Source organism: Penicillium cataractarum, assembly GCF_028827025.1.
Source record: "Penicillium cataractarum strain IBT 29864 chromosome Unknown utg000009l, whole genome shotgun sequence".
NCBI lineage: Eukaryota > Fungi > Ascomycota > Eurotiomycetes > Eurotiales > Aspergillaceae > Penicillium > Penicillium cataractarum.
The window spans coordinates 1,421,730-1,438,140 of record NW_026622745.1 but is presented as its reverse complement, the minus strand read 5'-3'; the positions used below and the strand labels follow the sequence as shown (position 1 = coordinate 1,438,140).

General features: G+C 52.3%; 9 protein-coding genes across 9 annotated transcripts; 4 read left to right on the top strand and 5 right to left on the bottom strand.

Moving 5' to 3' along the window:
• Nucleotides 1-455: 455 nt before the first annotated feature.
• N7496_011122 (PCI domain protein) lies at nucleotides 456-1,990 on the bottom strand (the record flags this gene model as incomplete). Its single annotated transcript, XM_056704035.1, has 2 exons — nucleotides 456-1,588; nucleotides 1,750-1,990. 2 exons carry the CDS (start codon nucleotides 1,988-1,990, stop codon nucleotides 456-458), a joined length of 1,374 nt encoding a protein of 457 aa, XP_056549995.1.
• A 577-nt stretch (nucleotides 1,991-2,567) lies between these two features.
• On the bottom strand, nucleotides 2,568-3,291 carry N7496_011121 (uncharacterized protein; the record flags this gene model as incomplete). Its single annotated transcript, XM_056704034.1, has 3 exons — nucleotides 2,568-2,957; nucleotides 3,035-3,111; nucleotides 3,171-3,291. 3 exons carry the CDS (start codon nucleotides 3,289-3,291, stop codon nucleotides 2,568-2,570), a joined length of 588 nt encoding a protein of 195 aa, XP_056549994.1.
• A 923-nt stretch (nucleotides 3,292-4,214) lies between these two features.
• On the top strand, nucleotides 4,215-5,170 carry N7496_011120 (PaaI family thioesterase; the record flags this gene model as incomplete). Its single annotated transcript, XM_056704033.1, has 2 exons — nucleotides 4,215-4,222; nucleotides 4,315-5,170. 2 exons carry the CDS (start codon nucleotides 4,215-4,217, stop codon nucleotides 5,168-5,170), a joined length of 864 nt encoding a protein of 287 aa, XP_056549993.1.
• A 309-nt stretch (nucleotides 5,171-5,479) lies between these two features.
• N7496_011119 (thioesterase family protein) lies at nucleotides 5,480-6,579 on the bottom strand (the record flags this gene model as incomplete). Its single annotated transcript, XM_056704032.1, has 2 exons — nucleotides 5,480-6,396; nucleotides 6,477-6,579. The coding sequence occupies 2 exons, from the start codon at nucleotides 6,577-6,579 to the stop codon at nucleotides 5,480-5,482; spliced, it is 1,020 nt and encodes a 339-aa protein (XP_056549992.1).
• A 627-nt stretch (nucleotides 6,580-7,206) lies between these two features.
• Nucleotides 7,207-8,499, top strand: N7496_011118 (uncharacterized protein; the record flags this gene model as incomplete). The annotated part of the gene is made up of 1 exon (XM_056704031.1): nucleotides 7,207-8,499. The coding sequence occupies one exon, from the start codon at nucleotides 7,207-7,209 to the stop codon at nucleotides 8,497-8,499; it is 1,293 nt and encodes a 430-aa protein (XP_056549991.1).
• Nucleotides 8,500-8,873: 374 nt separating this feature from the next.
• On the bottom strand, nucleotides 8,874-11,772 carry N7496_011117 (putative alpha,alpha-trehalose phosphate synthase subunit TPS3; the record flags this gene model as incomplete). Its single annotated transcript, XM_056704030.1, has 3 exons — nucleotides 8,874-8,938; nucleotides 8,994-11,686; nucleotides 11,750-11,772. 3 exons carry the CDS (start codon nucleotides 11,770-11,772, stop codon nucleotides 8,874-8,876), a joined length of 2,781 nt encoding a protein of 926 aa, XP_056549990.1.
• A 650-nt stretch (nucleotides 11,773-12,422) lies between these two features.
• N7496_011116 (Stk19 family serine/threonine-protein kinase) lies at nucleotides 12,423-13,617 on the top strand (the record flags this gene model as incomplete). Its single annotated transcript, XM_056704029.1, has 2 exons — nucleotides 12,423-12,969; nucleotides 13,025-13,617. 2 exons carry the CDS (start codon nucleotides 12,423-12,425, stop codon nucleotides 13,615-13,617), a joined length of 1,140 nt encoding a protein of 379 aa, XP_056549989.1.
• A 262-nt stretch (nucleotides 13,618-13,879) lies between these two features.
• On the top strand, nucleotides 13,880-14,923 carry N7496_011115 (SRPBCC family protein; the record flags this gene model as incomplete). The annotated part of the gene is made up of 2 exons (XM_056704028.1): nucleotides 13,880-14,372; nucleotides 14,442-14,923. The coding sequence occupies 2 exons, from the start codon at nucleotides 13,880-13,882 to the stop codon at nucleotides 14,921-14,923; spliced, it is 975 nt and encodes a 324-aa protein (XP_056549988.1).
• A 223-nt stretch (nucleotides 14,924-15,146) lies between these two features.
• On the bottom strand, nucleotides 15,147-15,878 carry N7496_011114 (uncharacterized protein; the record flags this gene model as incomplete). The annotated part of the gene is made up of 4 exons (XM_056704027.1): nucleotides 15,147-15,337; nucleotides 15,414-15,438; nucleotides 15,547-15,636; nucleotides 15,804-15,878. 4 exons carry the CDS (start codon nucleotides 15,876-15,878, stop codon nucleotides 15,147-15,149), a joined length of 381 nt encoding a protein of 126 aa, XP_056549987.1.
• Nucleotides 15,879-16,411: the final 533 nt, after the last annotated feature.

Sequence of the window (16,411 nt, the reverse complement as noted above, 5' to 3'; positions counted from 1 at the left end):
GCCGGGAAAACATAACAGAGCAAAACACAGACATGACATGACTCGTGGGGATCCCAATATCAACGGAGGAGAAGGGGGGAGGGAGAGGGAAGAGAGGAAGGGGCCAGTATATCCAACCTAACAAACTGGACCAAGACGAAAAAAAAAAGAGAAAATGAATAAAAAGAGATGCATGAGGGATAAAGAAAAAAGGGTGGGGAGAGAGAGATGGGAGAGAGATAGAGAAAAAAAAAGACCCAGGGAAGAGAAAAGAAAACAGTCATTTCTCCACCCTCTATTAGCGCAAAGAAGTAAAAAAAAGAGGATTTTTTGTGTTCAGTGAGCTTTCGTTTTTGTTTGTTTGCTTTTCCACTCCGCCGCAGAAAACACCTACTCCAATGCAGTAGTTCCACAAATCATCCCAACTTCGTCGTCAAGAATAAGGCAAGGCAGACAGAGAGAGGGAGAGCACACGTTTACTCGGCAACGGGCTCAACCTCGCGGGGCTGCGAAGCCTGCTGGTTGCGCCTCCGGTCACCGGAGCGGCCCTTGTCGCCGTTCTTGCCCTGAGTAGCAGCGGCCTCCTGGTCGGCGGCAGCCTGGATGCCCTCGCGGACGAAACGCTCACGCTCGGAGCGGATGACGGTCAGAACACCCTCGAGGGAGCGGCGCCAGACCATCAGGCGACCCTGGACCTCAGCCCACTGCTTCTCGCCGAAAACGCGGTAAGTAGCGCGGTGGACGAGGAACTCCTGCTTCAGCTGGGAGAGCTTACCCTCGACCAGACCAGCGCGGATGGTGTCGATCACCCACATCTCGATATCGGAGGCGGGCACACGCAGGGCAGAGGCGATGGTGGCGTAGGGGAGCGAGCGCGAGGGAGTGGAGGAGGCCAAGGAGGTGAGAGTCAGGAGACGCATCTTGGTCTGCAGGGCATCGGCAGCCTCGGCGAGGACACCACCGGAGATGGAAGCGAGAGGGTTGGCGGCAACGAATTCCTCGTAGGCATCGAGGGTGTCCGAGGTGAAGATCTCGAGCAGCTCGAAGAGAGTGCTGTCGCTGGAGCGGAGCGACTGGACGGCATCGGAGGCAGTCAGAGGGGTGAGATCGAACACGGTAGGGCGGCGCAGGGCAGAGGCGAGAGCGCGAACGGCCAGCTCGCGAGCAGCGGGCTTGCTAGCATCCGCAGCGGGGATGGTCTGCAGAGCCTGCACAACGTGGGTCTGGGCAAGGTCGTCGTCGCCAGCAGCGGTAGCGGCATCGGCAATAGCCAGGTGAACCTTCTGGGTCTCCTCCTCATCCAGCTCCCAGGCGGACAACCACGTAGGCAGCTGTGTGGCGAGCTGGGGCTTCAGAGCCTCAAAGGCATATCCGGAGCCAGACTGGCGGATGACGGCAACAATGGCCAGAAGGACGTGGTACCGGCTGGAGTCATTGGTGGACAGAGTGTTGAAGATGGTGGTGAGGATGGAGATGGCCAAAGTAGGGCCGAATTGGGGAGAGGTAGTGATGGGCTTAGCGAGATAGGTGCAGATGCGAGGGAGGAACACGTCGGCGTCGGACGACTGGTGAATGAGGTGAACGAGGAGGTTGTAGGAAGGGATGATCTCTATCGAATGGCTCGAAGTCAGTAATTCTGTATATCTATCTGGGAAGATTGCCTTTGCGGTTTGTCGATATTTCAACGACATCATTTTTTTTTCCTCCATTCGTTTGTTCCGCCGCAACAATCTTCCCACTTTCAATCCACACCCATATATCCCAACTCACCCTTCTCGGGAGCACCGTTCAGGGCAGCAGCAGCCCCAACGAGCTTCTTCAAGACCTCATCGCGCTGCTTAAGGTCGGCCTCGCCCTCGGATTGTTCCTGCTGGCGGATCGGCTCGAGGAGCGGGGCGATCTCGGACTGGAGGCTGCCCTCTTTGCGGAGGGTGTCGATGTACTGGGCGAACTCGTCGGCGAGCTCGGAGAAAGAACCCTCAATGAGGAGGGTGTTGGACGGGGCGGGCATGATTAGGAGGGGGTATGTGGTGAGAGGGGAGGGGGAGGGAGAGAGGAAGACAGGTTCTTTGATGGTGGAGTCGTATCGATAAGTTGAGAAATTTCAGTGTGTGCCAAAAAGTCTTGGCGAAAGAGGAACGCCAACTGGCCCGCGCCGCAGCAACCAATTTGACCGTCCGCACTCTCCGCCATCAGCCAACTATTTCCATCCACTTTCATTCTGATCTAATTGTACAGCGAGGCTTTACAGTTTGGAGAGGAAAAAGTCACCAAAAGTTTGGTTGATTAAGACCATAGTCTGCTATGCGACCGCCGATGCAGGCAGACAACTGCAAACTCCGCTAATACACAGGGAAGGACAGGCGCGCGTTTTCTTCATTGATAAGGGAATAACATCAACGCAGGAGAGCATTCAGAAACGGGGAATCAGTCATTCAATAAAAGGAAAAGAGCATCAGCGGGTCATCATCGCGCTGAAAAAAAAATTAAAAGGATACGAAAACATCTGCACGCGGCATGACATCGCAAAAGAAAGCGCCAAGCTAACTCCGAAAGGCGATATGAAATCCGTCGTGAGGGGGGTTCCTCTACAGGAACAGACGCGCAGCGAAGAACATGGCGCCGGCCATGAGACCAGTCGAGTAGCCCTCCAGGCCAAAGAGGGCAGCGGCGTTGGTAGTGGCGCTCGCAGCCGCGACCGACGAGGTAGTCTGGCTGGCGCTGGTGCTAGTGGCCATGGCCAGAGTGGTGGAGGCAGCAGTTGTGGTCGAGCTCATGGTGGTATCCTCAGCACTGGCATTCTTGCTACCGCAGGTGGCAGCAGCCTTGCAGGCGCGCTGGCCCTCGGCGTCATTGGGGTGAGCGTCGATGCACTGGCCATAGGTCGCCTCGCAGACGTAGAAGGGAACAGTCTGAATGTATGGGGAAACATCAGGGACGCTGCCGTCGGCGCAAACGCAGTTGAACTTCAATGTGGACTGCAAGGAATCAGTGTCAGTGTCAATCTTGGACCTTTGCGACGAGGTCGCGGATGTTGCGGAAGTGCAGCACATACGGGTTCGCAAGTGTTTTGCTTGGTTGAGCCCTTGCAAATCGAGGGGCACTCATTGCGCTGTCCTTGACACCAGGAGCCTTTTGTTGTTGATGTCGAGTCAGCATTGTCTCTCAGAAGGAGTCTTTGGTCAACCTACTCAGCTCGTCCGACTTGACCAGGCCGATGTTGAACCCTGCGGGGAAAGTGTAGGTGTAGGTGGTGTTGGCGCCCAGTGCACCGACTGCCAGAGCAGACATGAGGACCACGGAGGGAAGCATGATGGATATTATTTGATTGGAGTAGAAGAGATACAGAAAGGCAGCTCGGATGTTGGGGGAAAGAAGAGAGAGGAATTGCAAGGTAGTAGCGAGAAGGAAGCCAAGAAGCTAAAAGAGGTAGTGCAGGACAACAAAGCCGGGAATGGCAGGCACCGTGCAGTCCACTAAATACGGTAATCAATAATGGAAGTTACTGCAGGGTAAAAAAAGGAAACACTAAGGGAGCCAGGGTAACGGAGGGGAAAGCACATACCAGGAAAGCTTCTCAGGGCCGCCTTTCCCGGGTTTTGGTCCGGAAATGACTCTGTTTCTCCAAGGAACTAAAAGAGACTATCGTGGGCGCCACAGGACCCTGTTGAGCTCGGTCCACGGTCCAACCACCGGACTCTTTCTGTGATAGTTGAGATTTGACGCGCTAGAGGAGGAGTCATTTATTCGTGCTGAATCTATTGTAACTGATACACTAGGTACAGTCCTGATTGAATATACATTATCTATCTGTGGAACTGCCCGAGTCAGACGACCAATCCCCTCGAGTCGTACGAACTATCTTCTCCTTTCTTGGACTCTGCCCCAGATTACAATGATTATTATTGTCTCTTATCACTCTAATGCCGCACTCTTCACCGTACAGTACCCTAGTGTTTTTGACTACAGTAGGTCAATTCCAGGCTTCAATTATTATCCGTACGCCTCCTACATTCCGCACCAAATTCTTCACCATCAGGAGGGCGCCTCCTTGCACCTGTCATCTCAATTGCATACCCAAGTAAGACCGTGTCTGTAAAGCTAAATCAGGGCAATTATCGCGGAAATCCAGGGCACATGGGATACACTCTTTTACATCCATGGTAATAAACTCTCTTTGAGTTCACCGATTGATAAACCATGGATATCTTCCCCCGTTGATTACCTACAACGCGATGGTTGGGTTAGTCAACCCGACCGTTCGGGTCTATACAATTCACGTGATAAGGGTCTTCCCTCTTGCTTACCTAACGAGGGTCTATCTTCCCCGATTAGGAACGAACCGAGGTTCCCGAGATATTGCCGGCGCAAAGGACCGGGAAACAAAGATGCGATAGCACCTCGATCACTCTTCCCCTCCCAGCCGGTGGTTGCATACGCTCTTTTTTCAAAAAATCTCAAGACGATTAAAACCCAAAAATGGCTGACGCCGCATCCCTCCCCCGCAACAATCGCTCACTTCCGCAACCACCAATGGGCCAATTCCCTCCTCTCCTCCGAGGACTACACCCCAATCCCAACAGACTCCCGCCGAGCCAAACCCAGCGGTGAAGACGGATTCTTCGGCGCAACGATAGCTACCCCGTCTACCATCCCGCACGTCCTCACCCTCCAACGCCGCACTCTCAACATCCCACTGTCCACACCACCCACTTGGCTCCCCGCAACGAAGCAGGATGCCGCCGCCGCATCGGGCACCCCCACGCCCGGCGCCAATCCCGCGGATATCATAATGATCTATGATCTGGGCGGATCGGGGATCGCGGGACACCCGTCTACCGTGCATGGGGGCGTTGTCGCGACCCTGATCGACGAGGCTATGTCGTTGGCTGTGGCGGCGCATGCTTCGGCGCCGGTGCAGACGGCTTCGGGCCCTGTTGATAAGAATCCGAGGGGAAAGACGTTTACGGTGCAGTTGGATGTGCGGTATAAGAAGCCTGTGACTACGCCGCAGGTTTTGGTTGTGAGGGCGAGGGTTGTCGCGCGTGTTGGGAGGAAGTATTGGGTTAGGGCGCAGGCTGTGCAGGAGGATGAGGCGGGTGCCGGGGGTCATTTGGAGTGGGCGAAGAGGAAGGTTGTTAAGATTGATGCTATGGCTTTTTGGATTGTTACGTCTGAGCAGAAGTTGTAGGTTTGTGAGGACTGAAATGTAAATATATTGTCGTATAGAATGGTTGCTTAGGTTCGTGTATATATTGAAGCCAAACCTATGAATCGGGGCAGAGGTACAGATTACGAAAACCATGAACACACTATATCCCAGCATAGACGGGTATCGATTGGCAATCTTCCTCGTGTAAACTGCAGTAAAGTGCAACAGATCTACCAGTTAAATCTCTTTGTACTAGATAGGTAGTCTAAAGACAAATATATTTCCAGATCTATTTGCAGTGCTATATACAAAGCAACCATTTATCCTTATCTCCCGGCAAGCGGCCATCTACAACTTCCCCAACTTCCTCGACCCGACATTACGACTCGCACTCACAATGAGTCCAACCTGGGTACTCATCGCAATAACATCCCCATTCTCATCCACCACAGTAACATCCAAATCCGTCCTCCCACCCTGCACAACCTTAGTCACAATCCGACTATACAACCACTCCACTCCCTCCTTAGGCAAATGCTTCTTCATATCAATATTCAACGTAACAGTCGGATACCAAAACCTAGCCTTGGTCTCTGGCACCGCCTCCCCCTTAGCATTAGCCTCTGCTGTCGCAGACAAAGTATCGAACCCATCCAGCGCCTTGGGGAACATATCCAACAGATAAACAACGGCCGCGTCCGTCCAACGACCATTCTTGTCCCCACCAGGCCGGAACCGAGCCCACTGGTCGATAGTCGTGGATCCCGTGGGCTGCTCCCGAGCCACGTCCTTGTCGGGCCCGAAGAGCTCGAGCTGTGCGCCTGCGCGGCGGAATTCAAGGAAGGGAGGGTTATGCTTTATCCAAGCGCCGTCCTTGCCCGTGCGCGCGAGAGTCGGCAGATCGATTTTCCCATTGGGAAGGGAACCTGGTGGCGGGGCGGGATACGGTTTCCACCCCGTTGGCGCGCTGATACCGACCTCCGCGCTGGGCGGGCTGACGGTGATATACCCGACGACGTTGACGCTGAGTTGCGCGGGGTTCTTCTCAGATGGTTGCAGGAGTTTGATGTGGATTGTGCTCGTTCGCGCGCCGATCTTTACGTCTCCGACTTCCAGTGTTGCCGGGCCGGCGGCTGTGCGACGGAGGAAGGCGAGTTGGAGGGAGATTGGGGCGGCGGGGGTGTCGTATTGTTTTGGATGGGCGTGCGCGAAGTGTACTAGGGCGAGATTGTAGATGACTGCCGTTGTATAGCCGCCGTGGGGGACTGAAATGAGGATTCGGGGTTAGCAGTTATATTCGGGGTTTATTCATCATGGGGAGACAATGCGCGTGGTTTTTACATACCGGTTCCAATGCACCATTCATTGCGAAGATTGGCGCTGTACTTGTTATTGCCTTGGGGAGTGACACGAATCGCGTCCTCAAAGGACGCATTCAAGGGAGGCATTTTGAAAACGCACTTCTGTGGAGGAAGAATGAGGGCAGGGTTGGGTTGAGTATGCCCGTGGGGAAGCTGTATATACGTATTTTGGCCCGAGCCTCGGTTGAAGTATGGGGACTGGGTTTAAGGAACTGCCGAGTCAACCGTTATCGGGGCTTATCGGGGCTTATCGGGGCTTATCGGTCTTTATCATTGTTATTGAGCATCTGAGTAGAACAATTAGCGATATCCGCGTGAACAATAAGCTTTCTTTTCATTGATGTTCCTGCAGTTGTCTCAAATTAGTTGTATTAACATCAATAGAAGGAGAAAATACACAAAGAGAAATGGCTGAGCGACGGAACAATGAAGAGTTATGATCAGAGCGGAAGGTAATTGGCTATCCACAGTTTGAATGGTCTTCGTTTCTCTTCTCAAGTAAACACAGATAATGGGACTATTAAAGACGAAACAAACAAAGATTGAAAATGAACAAAGAACAATGTAGACGTCTATTACCTGTTATATAATAATATGGCCGCAACAATACAACCACCAGCAACGACACTACGATACAAATCATCTTTAATGAATAAAACTATATGATCACCTCGCCTTTTCTCTTCACCCTAAATTCGTCGTTTCTCTTCAATAATGTCCTTTCTAAGAGGCCGACAACACTGGGTCACCATTGGCCTAGTCAATGATGCCCAAGGCCAACAAGATGTTCTCAACATTCTACGTGGCATTCGGGCAGACTTTCCAATCCACCTCAACCTACAATCAGCGCCTAACTGTGATAGACTCAAGCGAGCTATTTCAAGGCGGATACGAAACATGCCAGGCAATATCCCTTGTTTATATCGGGAAGATGCGCTTGGAGCACTATATGAGCTATTTGCACTTTGCCGTTCGGACTGGTCGGCTACTGGATCTGCGAGAACAGAAGAAGTGAGTGGTGGCAGCTGTGAGGAGGGCAGTGATAGTGAAAGTGACAGTTTCTTTGTAGGAGGTGGCCTTGGGAATTATCATGGTCCATTTGAAGAAATTATCCCTGAGATTGGTTATACTTTTACTTCTGATACAGTCAATCTTGATGCTCACGCTACTCATCCAGTGGAAGAGTATGCTAGACAGGGAGATCAACCTGGCTGGGGTCATACTAACAGTGACAGTAGTCCCCAATATGACCCCATGGACGTGGTCACTCATGAACAGACACAAACAATAGCACATAACCAAGTCCCACCTTGGCAGCAGAGACAAGAAAAGTACGAATGGGACTGGTTCAACTACCAGCATACAAACGTGATATTCAACGCTTTCGTGGACATCACCTGGGCCCGATACCCTCGCTGTCGAGAAACCATCAGACTGTCGGACCTAATGGGGAAAACTACAAATCTCTCGCGTACGAGCCTTTTCCCCCGAGCTAGACATCAAAGCAGAAGTCCAGACGGTGACTGGATCCGTCTTGATTCCGTTTCCCTCCCTAAACTCCGTAACCAACTACAGGTGATTCGATCACTTGATCAAGCTAAAGATGCTATCTGGTGGAGCCCGGATCCCCTGGACACAACGAGACTTGATTCAACGGAGAGTCAGGCTCGAATAGATAATCAGCGTGATCTGACATGGGCGGTATACCGGAGCTTTGATGCCCCTTGGCAGGATTGGCGGGGGAGGAGGCTTGCTGTCATGTCTCCCTCGCAAGGGAAGTATCCTCGCTTCTCTATAATTATCCGAGACGTTGAAGATCTTGTTGATACAGCTGAGTCTATGGATGTTGAGTTTGATAGTAGTTCTACTACTTCTAGTGTTTGTGAGATGTTTGAAGGACTTGGTGGATCTGGGGAGAGTATTTGTGGTGATGATCTTGCAGATAGTCTTTCTGCGATCATCAATGAACCGCTGCAGCCTAATGGATGGGTTTCAGGACCACTCTAGTTTTCAATAGGACATTGGCCAGTCATTAGAGGCTTGCTTGCACAGTGAATGTTAGATTGTCGATCGAGTACGATACCCTGTTTTTTAATAGACAGTGGTCTATCTTGCAATATCAAAACACTTAACAAGTTGTGAAATGCACAAGTACAATTGTATTGCTCCCGGTGTATGTATCCAAAACCAAACCATCTACAACCCCCGAAATAGAAACCCAAATAAAAAATATAGATCAATGTACCCGGAAACGCCCGTCGCTCTTAGTCTTCATAGAATCGTCTTGATGGTCTTTTGATCTCAGCATATGCATCGCACTTTTAGTACGGGGTACCGGGGGTTGACTTTTCCCCCGATACCACTTCTATCAGTGTAGTAGATCAACGCGCAGGTGCAGATGTTTTGTCTGATGGTGCAGCCAGTTGCTGCAAGCAGGATAGAACGCCTAGTACGTGTTAGTTGATTATATAGAGCTGAGTCATGTTTTGGGGACGACTTACCAGTTACTCCCTGAGTCAAGGTAGCCTTGGCCTCAGTACTACGCGACCCCAAAGTGACGGTCATGGCGTAATCGACAGCCTTGGCTTTGTGCAATTTATTCGCCCAGCGGAATACGGGCTCGTCTTCACGGTTATCGCCAATAATCAATAAAAAGTCTGGTTTGCCAGCTTCATCCTCCAAGCACAATCGCCAGACAAGCTCCGTGGCCGAAGACTTATCCGTGTTGACAGTTTCGACGATTAGCGCGCCCTCGACAGGGATCGCGTGTACGCCCTGGTTCTTACAGGCATCGTTGATGTGATCCGCACACTCGGCTGCAAGGCGTGCTGCGACGCTGTGGTCTTCGGCCGAGCCGTAGTGGAAGACGAGTGAGCAGTGGCGCTTCTCGATCCAACTACCCTCCGTGCGATCTTTGAAGTAAGACAGAATGTGAGCGACCGATGGCTTCCAGTTTTCAATGTGGTCTTTGTCGGCGAGATGTGTCCATTCGTCTGCGTTGGGCGCCCGCACAAAACAGCCATTCTCGGCGATTAGGCCGAGGTTATTAACCTGGCGGAAGAGTCGTTCCATCTCCTCGGGCATGCGCGAACTCATTACATAGACAATGTTGTTGGGGTCATCGGTCAGTTCAGTAAGAGTCGTGATGGCGCGCTGTGGGGTAGTTAGAATGATGCTACGTGGAGATCCCCACGAGGCCAGAGTGCCTTCATAGTCTACGATCATGAGTCGGCGCTTAGTCTGCCGGTACTCCTCGATGAGTCGAGGTACCGAGAGTCGTGGAACGGCCATGATCTCCCGAGACGATTGCTCGTTCCATACTTTCGTGAGTGTCTCATTGAATGACTTCACCCAGTTGGCAGTCGAGTTCTGCAGCACAGCGCGGTGCAACGCCTCCCAAACCTCCTTGCGCTTCTTCTCGTCTCGCGTCAGCGCTGTATGAATTGCCTCCGAGCATTGCCTGTAGTCCCAGGGATTCACCAGAAGTGCATGGTTTCCGAAGACGGATGCACTACCGGTAAACTCGCTGAGAATGAGCGACCCATATTTCTTGTCACCATAGCTACCATCCTGACAATAGACAAACTCGTGGCTAGTCAGGTTCATGCCTTCGCGCAGACTGGTGATCATCAGAGCATCGGCAACCGTGATGAGGGCCAAATACTGAGGGAAAGCCAAGTCTTGCTTGAGGAAGACCAGAGGCTGGTGTGCCAAAGTTGAGTGGGTGGAGTTGATTCGCATGGCAATATCAGAAATGGTTGCCTCCAGCTCGGGCTGTTCGGTGGTACTGGTCGCAACCTGGATGAGAACCACTTTATCTGCCCATTTAGGATAGGTGTTGAGGAACAGCTCATAGCTCAAGAGTTTTTGACGAATTCCCCGAACCGAGTCGATCTTATCTCGCGAGACGATCAATCGCTTGCCACGGTACCGCTCGGAGATTGTATCGACCCATCGCTCGACATCCGCCGCTTTACGACGCTTATCCCAGGACGTCGGATCGATACCAATTGGGAAGGTTCCCACATTGATAAAGCGATCTTCCATCTGGATGCCTTCATTCGTAGCCTCGACGCACAGAATGCGACTGCAAGTTTGCAAGAAATGCCGGCAATATTCATCAGTCTGGAAACCGATCAAGTTGGCACCCAAGATACCCTCCAAAAGCTCCTTGCGAGGTGCCAAGCACTTGAAAACCTCGGAAGAAGGGAACGCAATGTGCAGGAAAAAGCCAATCTGCGCATCCGGCAGCATCTTGCGAAGCATAGCCGGAACGAGCAGGAGGTGGTAATCCTGAACCCAGATCGCATCGCCGCGCTTCCAATCCTTGGCGATGCTCTCTGCAAATGCTTGATTGAGCTTCACGTAGTAGATCCACGAGTGGTCCTCATAGGCCTTGCTCTTTGGGTTATCCGGGATCTGGTAGTGGAAGACGGGCCAGAGGATGGTCTTGCAGAAATGGGTATAGTGACCATCAAAATCGCCGTCATTGACAAACACCGTCAATGAATTGTACTCATTTTTCAGTCTCTCGGCAATGTCGTTGCGCGTCCACTTCACCAGCGCATCCGTGGGCATTCCCAGGGTACCTACCCACATCATATCCCCCAGGTATCCCGACTCCTTGGCAGATCGAACTGCATTGCGTAAACCACCATTTCCTTGCTCGGCAGTCTCAATTGTCCATTCCGCCCTGGAGAAGGACGCTTTGCGATCCCCATTCTGGGGCTTCTTGGCACCGAGTGAAGGCACGGGCGCCGAGTCGGGGGTCTTCAGTGGTACTGACTTCTCACTCGGTGCGATGATGGGATCCTGGTGTTTTAGAATGGATGGAGATGGGGAGATGAGGGTCGGTGCCTTGAGCGGCTGGTTGAGGGAAGTCGTTGCACCCCATGCTGGGGAGTGGGCTTCGCTTTCTGTGAGGAGCTGGTTCTCTTGGGAAGACGGTGGGAACGGATATTCAACCTTTTCCTTCTCAGCCTTTGCAAGGTTGCTGGCAAAGATGCGCTCGTGGTCTGTGGTCGCACCGGGTGTGAGCCCTGGTTGGGCTTTGGAGTTGTTCTTTTCGAATAGACTGGCCGCAGCGGCGGGAAGAGGAGGCACCGTGTCGGCCGCTGAATTGGGCAGAGGAGGAGTGGCCGGGGGGCGATCGCGGGGATTGTCGACTCGGAAGTTGACCGTATAAGGGAGGAAGCTAGGAGAGTTCAATGATTAGTATCCGGTGTACGGGCTGGAGCAGGGGGCGTGTTGTATTTACAGAGACGCGATGAAGACCGTCATCGTGAAAGATCGGCCTTGAAGGCGGGGCAGGAATAGAGGGGTGGGATGCGACAGCGACCTCCAAGGGAAGCAATGATAGCTGAGGGAGGACGGCTAAATACGAGAGAGCGAATGGCGAGGCCGTCAGAATGCAGGCATCGACCTGAGAGCTTTTTTTTGCATTCGATGCTGGGCTGAAAAGAGAATCAAAAGCGCCAATTTCTCATGGCTACGTCATGTGCAATCAAATCAGGTGCCGTGGGGCTGCAGCAAGTTTGCAGGAAGCAAATGCCCTGCACAAAGAACCCGAGAGAAACTGTTTCTCGGTCGAAACAGACCTGCTTTTCTCTCTCCTTCTTATCAAACACGAACCAGAAAGGACTCAGGGCCAGACCGAAAGCTGGCAGGGTTCTGGAGCCATCAATGACAGCGCGTATTGACTCTGACCCGGTCGTACCACCACCCGCCGGCTCCCGTGGGGGTGGAGATGCTTCCATACGGTAATACACATACCAAATTATCCGGGCGTGGCTGTGATTGGCGGAACCTTGGACTCTGCCGAGACGGATCACCTGACCAATGAGGTAATCGTTGAAGTTCCATCTTTCTCGAACCAGTCAATTCCTTCTCCCTTCGTTTTGGAGCTCCTGTGCTAGTGACTTGTCCCCGGCATGACCCTGCGTCTCACCTCAGCTCCAGTCGCCGGTGTTAAGAAGCACAAGTCCACTCCCAAGCCTCGCAGTTCACCCTTTGCTGCTCATGCCCGTCGCAAGCCAAGTTCGGCCGCAGCTAGCGCCGTGAATGCGGCGGCCGAAGATCTAGTCGACGATGACCCTCTCCCCGATATAGGTGGATCGCGTTTTATATCCGAGACTGCAGAGGTCCAGAATGTGGTACAGGCGATTCAGTCCATTCGGACGAAAATGTTCGATGAACTCCCGCAGCGCGCGGGCATGAATAGTACTCGCATTGCGGAGGTCTTGAATTTGCGCCGGTCGCTGCCTCCCCTTGCCTCTGTCGCACACGTACATACTCTACTTAATGCGCCAACACAGGTGGAACGAGAGATTGTTGAACTCGTGCAGACAGGCCGTGTTCGACGACTGATCGTCCCTGGTCGTGGCAGTGATGCCGCCGGATTGGGTGACTGCTTGGTCTTGGCCGAGGACTGGGAGGACATGGTTCGTGGGAGCGCTGTCTTGGATGATGAGCTCAAGGGTGAGTACTCGGCCTCGGGGCGTCTGTGAGAGGTAAAGGTGTTGACAATCTGCAGAGAAATTCCTCGATATCCTCACGCGCATCGGATCCTCCTCTGCCCTGTCGCAAAGCGTCTTCACTCCCGACGAATACCGATCCTTAGTTCGTGCTGGATTCCTCGTCTCGTCGTCATCATATACACAAGCATCTTTGAATGTTGCATCTCTTCCCAATCTACCCCAGGCGGTAGTGTCTTCAGCCAGTCGGAGGGGCTCGGCCCATCCTTCTGATACCGACCGAGCCGTGCAGACAGATGCCCAGGCTCGTGCAGCGACTCTATTTTTGTCGTTGCCAAACACCGGGACCTACTTGCGGCTGCTTGGGGCTGGTCGTGCTCATCTGCTCGCCCTACTCCGGCGGTCCACTTGCAATGAAGCCCCATTGCAATTGCTCAAGGATCGCTGGAACGGCGCCGTGGAAACCGAGAAGAGTTTCCACTTGGCTAAGCGAGCGCGGGGTGAGTTTGCGGGCATTCTGCCGGGTCGAACGAAGAAATGGAAGGAGTTGTATGGCATGCAGTTTCGCTGGGTGCTGGAGGAAGCACTAGGGGCAGGCCTAATAGAAATCTTTGAAACCGGCAGCGTGGGACCAGGCATCCGATGCCTGTAATGTGTGTATATATATAGCTAAGTGGGGGGTTTGGGCCAAAGACCAGAATCTACGATATTATAGACTGGCCGCCCTTTTAATGAGAAATGATAAGGCAGGGCCCATTCGACATGCCCCGCTGATAACAGCCACCACGAATATCTCCATCCGATCGATAAACAAGCTCTGCCGATCCCTCGGCCCAAAGCTTCCCCTAAAACAGGAACAACAACATAATTAACGTAACCTTACACCAATTCTCAATCTCATCCTCACCTCCACAATGTCACTTATCCAACTACAACCCCATCCCTTCACCTCAATCCCCGCCCACCCTTCCTTCTCCACCGATTTATCCCGCCCCGAACTACACCACTACATCAGCACCGCCCTGCACGAAGCTCTCGAGCTTCTCCACTCCGTCCCATCCACCTTCACCACAGACCCCAAACTGCGCCCATCCCCACCATCACAAGCCAAAGTCAAGCTTCTACGCGGATGGCGTAAGCCCTCCGAGCCACGCGCAAGCATCAAGGGTAGGGTGAAGGACAAGTCCGAGTTTTGGGTGTGTCGACAAAGCGAACATGTCGACGCGAGTTCTACAGGGACCGCGTCGTGGCGCGAATTCGAGGCGGGATTGAGATCGGAACATGCGGAGCATGAAATGGAGTATACACCTAGTGTTTCTGCTGTGCAGCGGCTGTTGGAGTGGGCAGTGGAGGATATTGGGGAGATTGAGGTCGATGGGATTAGATTTAGGGATGCGAGTATGGAGGGTAAGCCATGAATATCTCAAGAATATGTCTCACTGTTTATAGGGTCAACATTGCTGATACTGGCTCCAGTGAATCTGATAACTCACACCTTCCATCCCTCCGCCCTGATAGCTCCGCGCAGCTTTATATCCCTAACTATCTCCGCTGCATACAACAACTTCCCTCCCCAACCCTCTCAGACCCTGGAAGAGCATCGCCAGGGCTTTCTAACCGTCCAAATACCCCTCCACCCAGAAGCATCGTCCACCCCACAAGCCCTACACCAAAGGATCTACGCGTCCGTGCCGAAACGCGCCATCTTCGCCAACTACGCTAGCATCGAGCGCGTCGAGCTGATACCGGCTACCCACTTCGCAGATCAGCACTCAGTCGAGCAGCAGTACCGTTCTCAATCCCGTATTGAATGGACGATGGCGACTACTTCTGATGCTGGGGGCTCGATTCCGCAGTGGGTCCAGCGGAGTTGGGCGTTGGGCGGCGTTCCACGCGCGGTCGTTGCGGATGTGGGGTTGTTTATTGGGTGGACGATGCGTCGGAGGCAGGGTGCTTGAACTTGGATCTTTGGGGAAAAGGAGGTTCTATGGGTTAAGATAGATGGACATTTCATACTGTTGTTATGCGATGAGCCCATTGCTATCAGATGGATCTCGCATAAACTCGACTAGCCAATTCCTACAATTAATCATATAATATGACCTATACAACACAAATACTCAATCCCTTCAACCACCCAGATACCAATTATCCTTCACGTCCCATCCTGCCTTGCCCCTCCTACTGCGAGAAAACAGAATAAGCCTGCAGCGCAGCCGACAATCCCACCAACACCGCATTATCATTCACCCCTGTCTTAGCATACCACGCCGAACTAGCCCAGAGAATGGCATTGGCGATACTAGCCAGCGCCTTGTTCAGGGGATCCTGTAGCGCAGTGGGGTTGTTGGACCACTGGTAGTGGAGGATACCTGGACAGAGAAGCTTGTTAGAATGACTTGCAATAGTTGACGGTTTGGGGAGTGTCGGGTAGAGCAGGTCACGTACCAGTCATAAGCAGGAATGCGCTTCCCTAGAAGCATTTCACACGCGTTAGCGACAATTCACAATTCATAATTTCATGAAGCTCAGGCCCAAGCTCTAGCTCAAGCTTAGGTCCACTGCTAGGCGATGTACGTACCTGGAACCACCCCACAGTCCCACAAGCCCAAGGCTTAGACCCCTTGATATTCTTAAACACCTTCTCGGCCGTCCACTGTCTACCCTGGACCTATAAGCGATATGCGTATTAGCAAGACAGACCTCAACCCACTAACTCTGCACAAAGTTCATTACCCGGATATCCCGGGTCCACATTGAAGGTATATAGGTACATAGGTAGCTCCCCTACCCCATACCCTAACCTCCTTGTTAAAACAACAACGGGCACAGACATACCGTATGTCCAATAGACAGAATAACAAACGTCAAAGCCGAAGCTTGAAGGGATCTGGACGGTGCGACGGAGGACATGGTGGCGTAAAGAGTACTGTATGTACGTGTTGAAGGAATCCGGGGTAGAAGAAAGGAAAAGGGTATGGAAAGTTTACCAGGTTCTGCAGAAAGTGGCACGTTATTAAGGGGGGCGCGGTTTACGGAGCGGACATGTACTAGACTAACCTAATGCAAGACGTAAGTGTAATCCCATTCGGGGGTTCTTGTGTCTGGGCGGGGAAGGGCCTCGGTTCAATCATTGGGGTTGGGTGGGGACGCCGAGGTTTGGGGTGGGGATGGGATGGGCACATGGGTTGATGATGGACACATAATGCTGTAGCCATGAGGATGATAGGGCACTATATAGTATAAAAATAGTGGAGCTAGGATGGGTAATGCATATTATTGAGATATGTACATTTACTCTCAAAAAAGACTTAGTATATACTAGAAAGGTATGCTGAAACAAGACTCATTCAAGCATAGGGTATATTATCACTACCTAAGTTGGAATAGCTCAACAGGAGAAGAGGAACAAGGAAAATATAGAGCGCAAAGAGGTGAGAAAAATA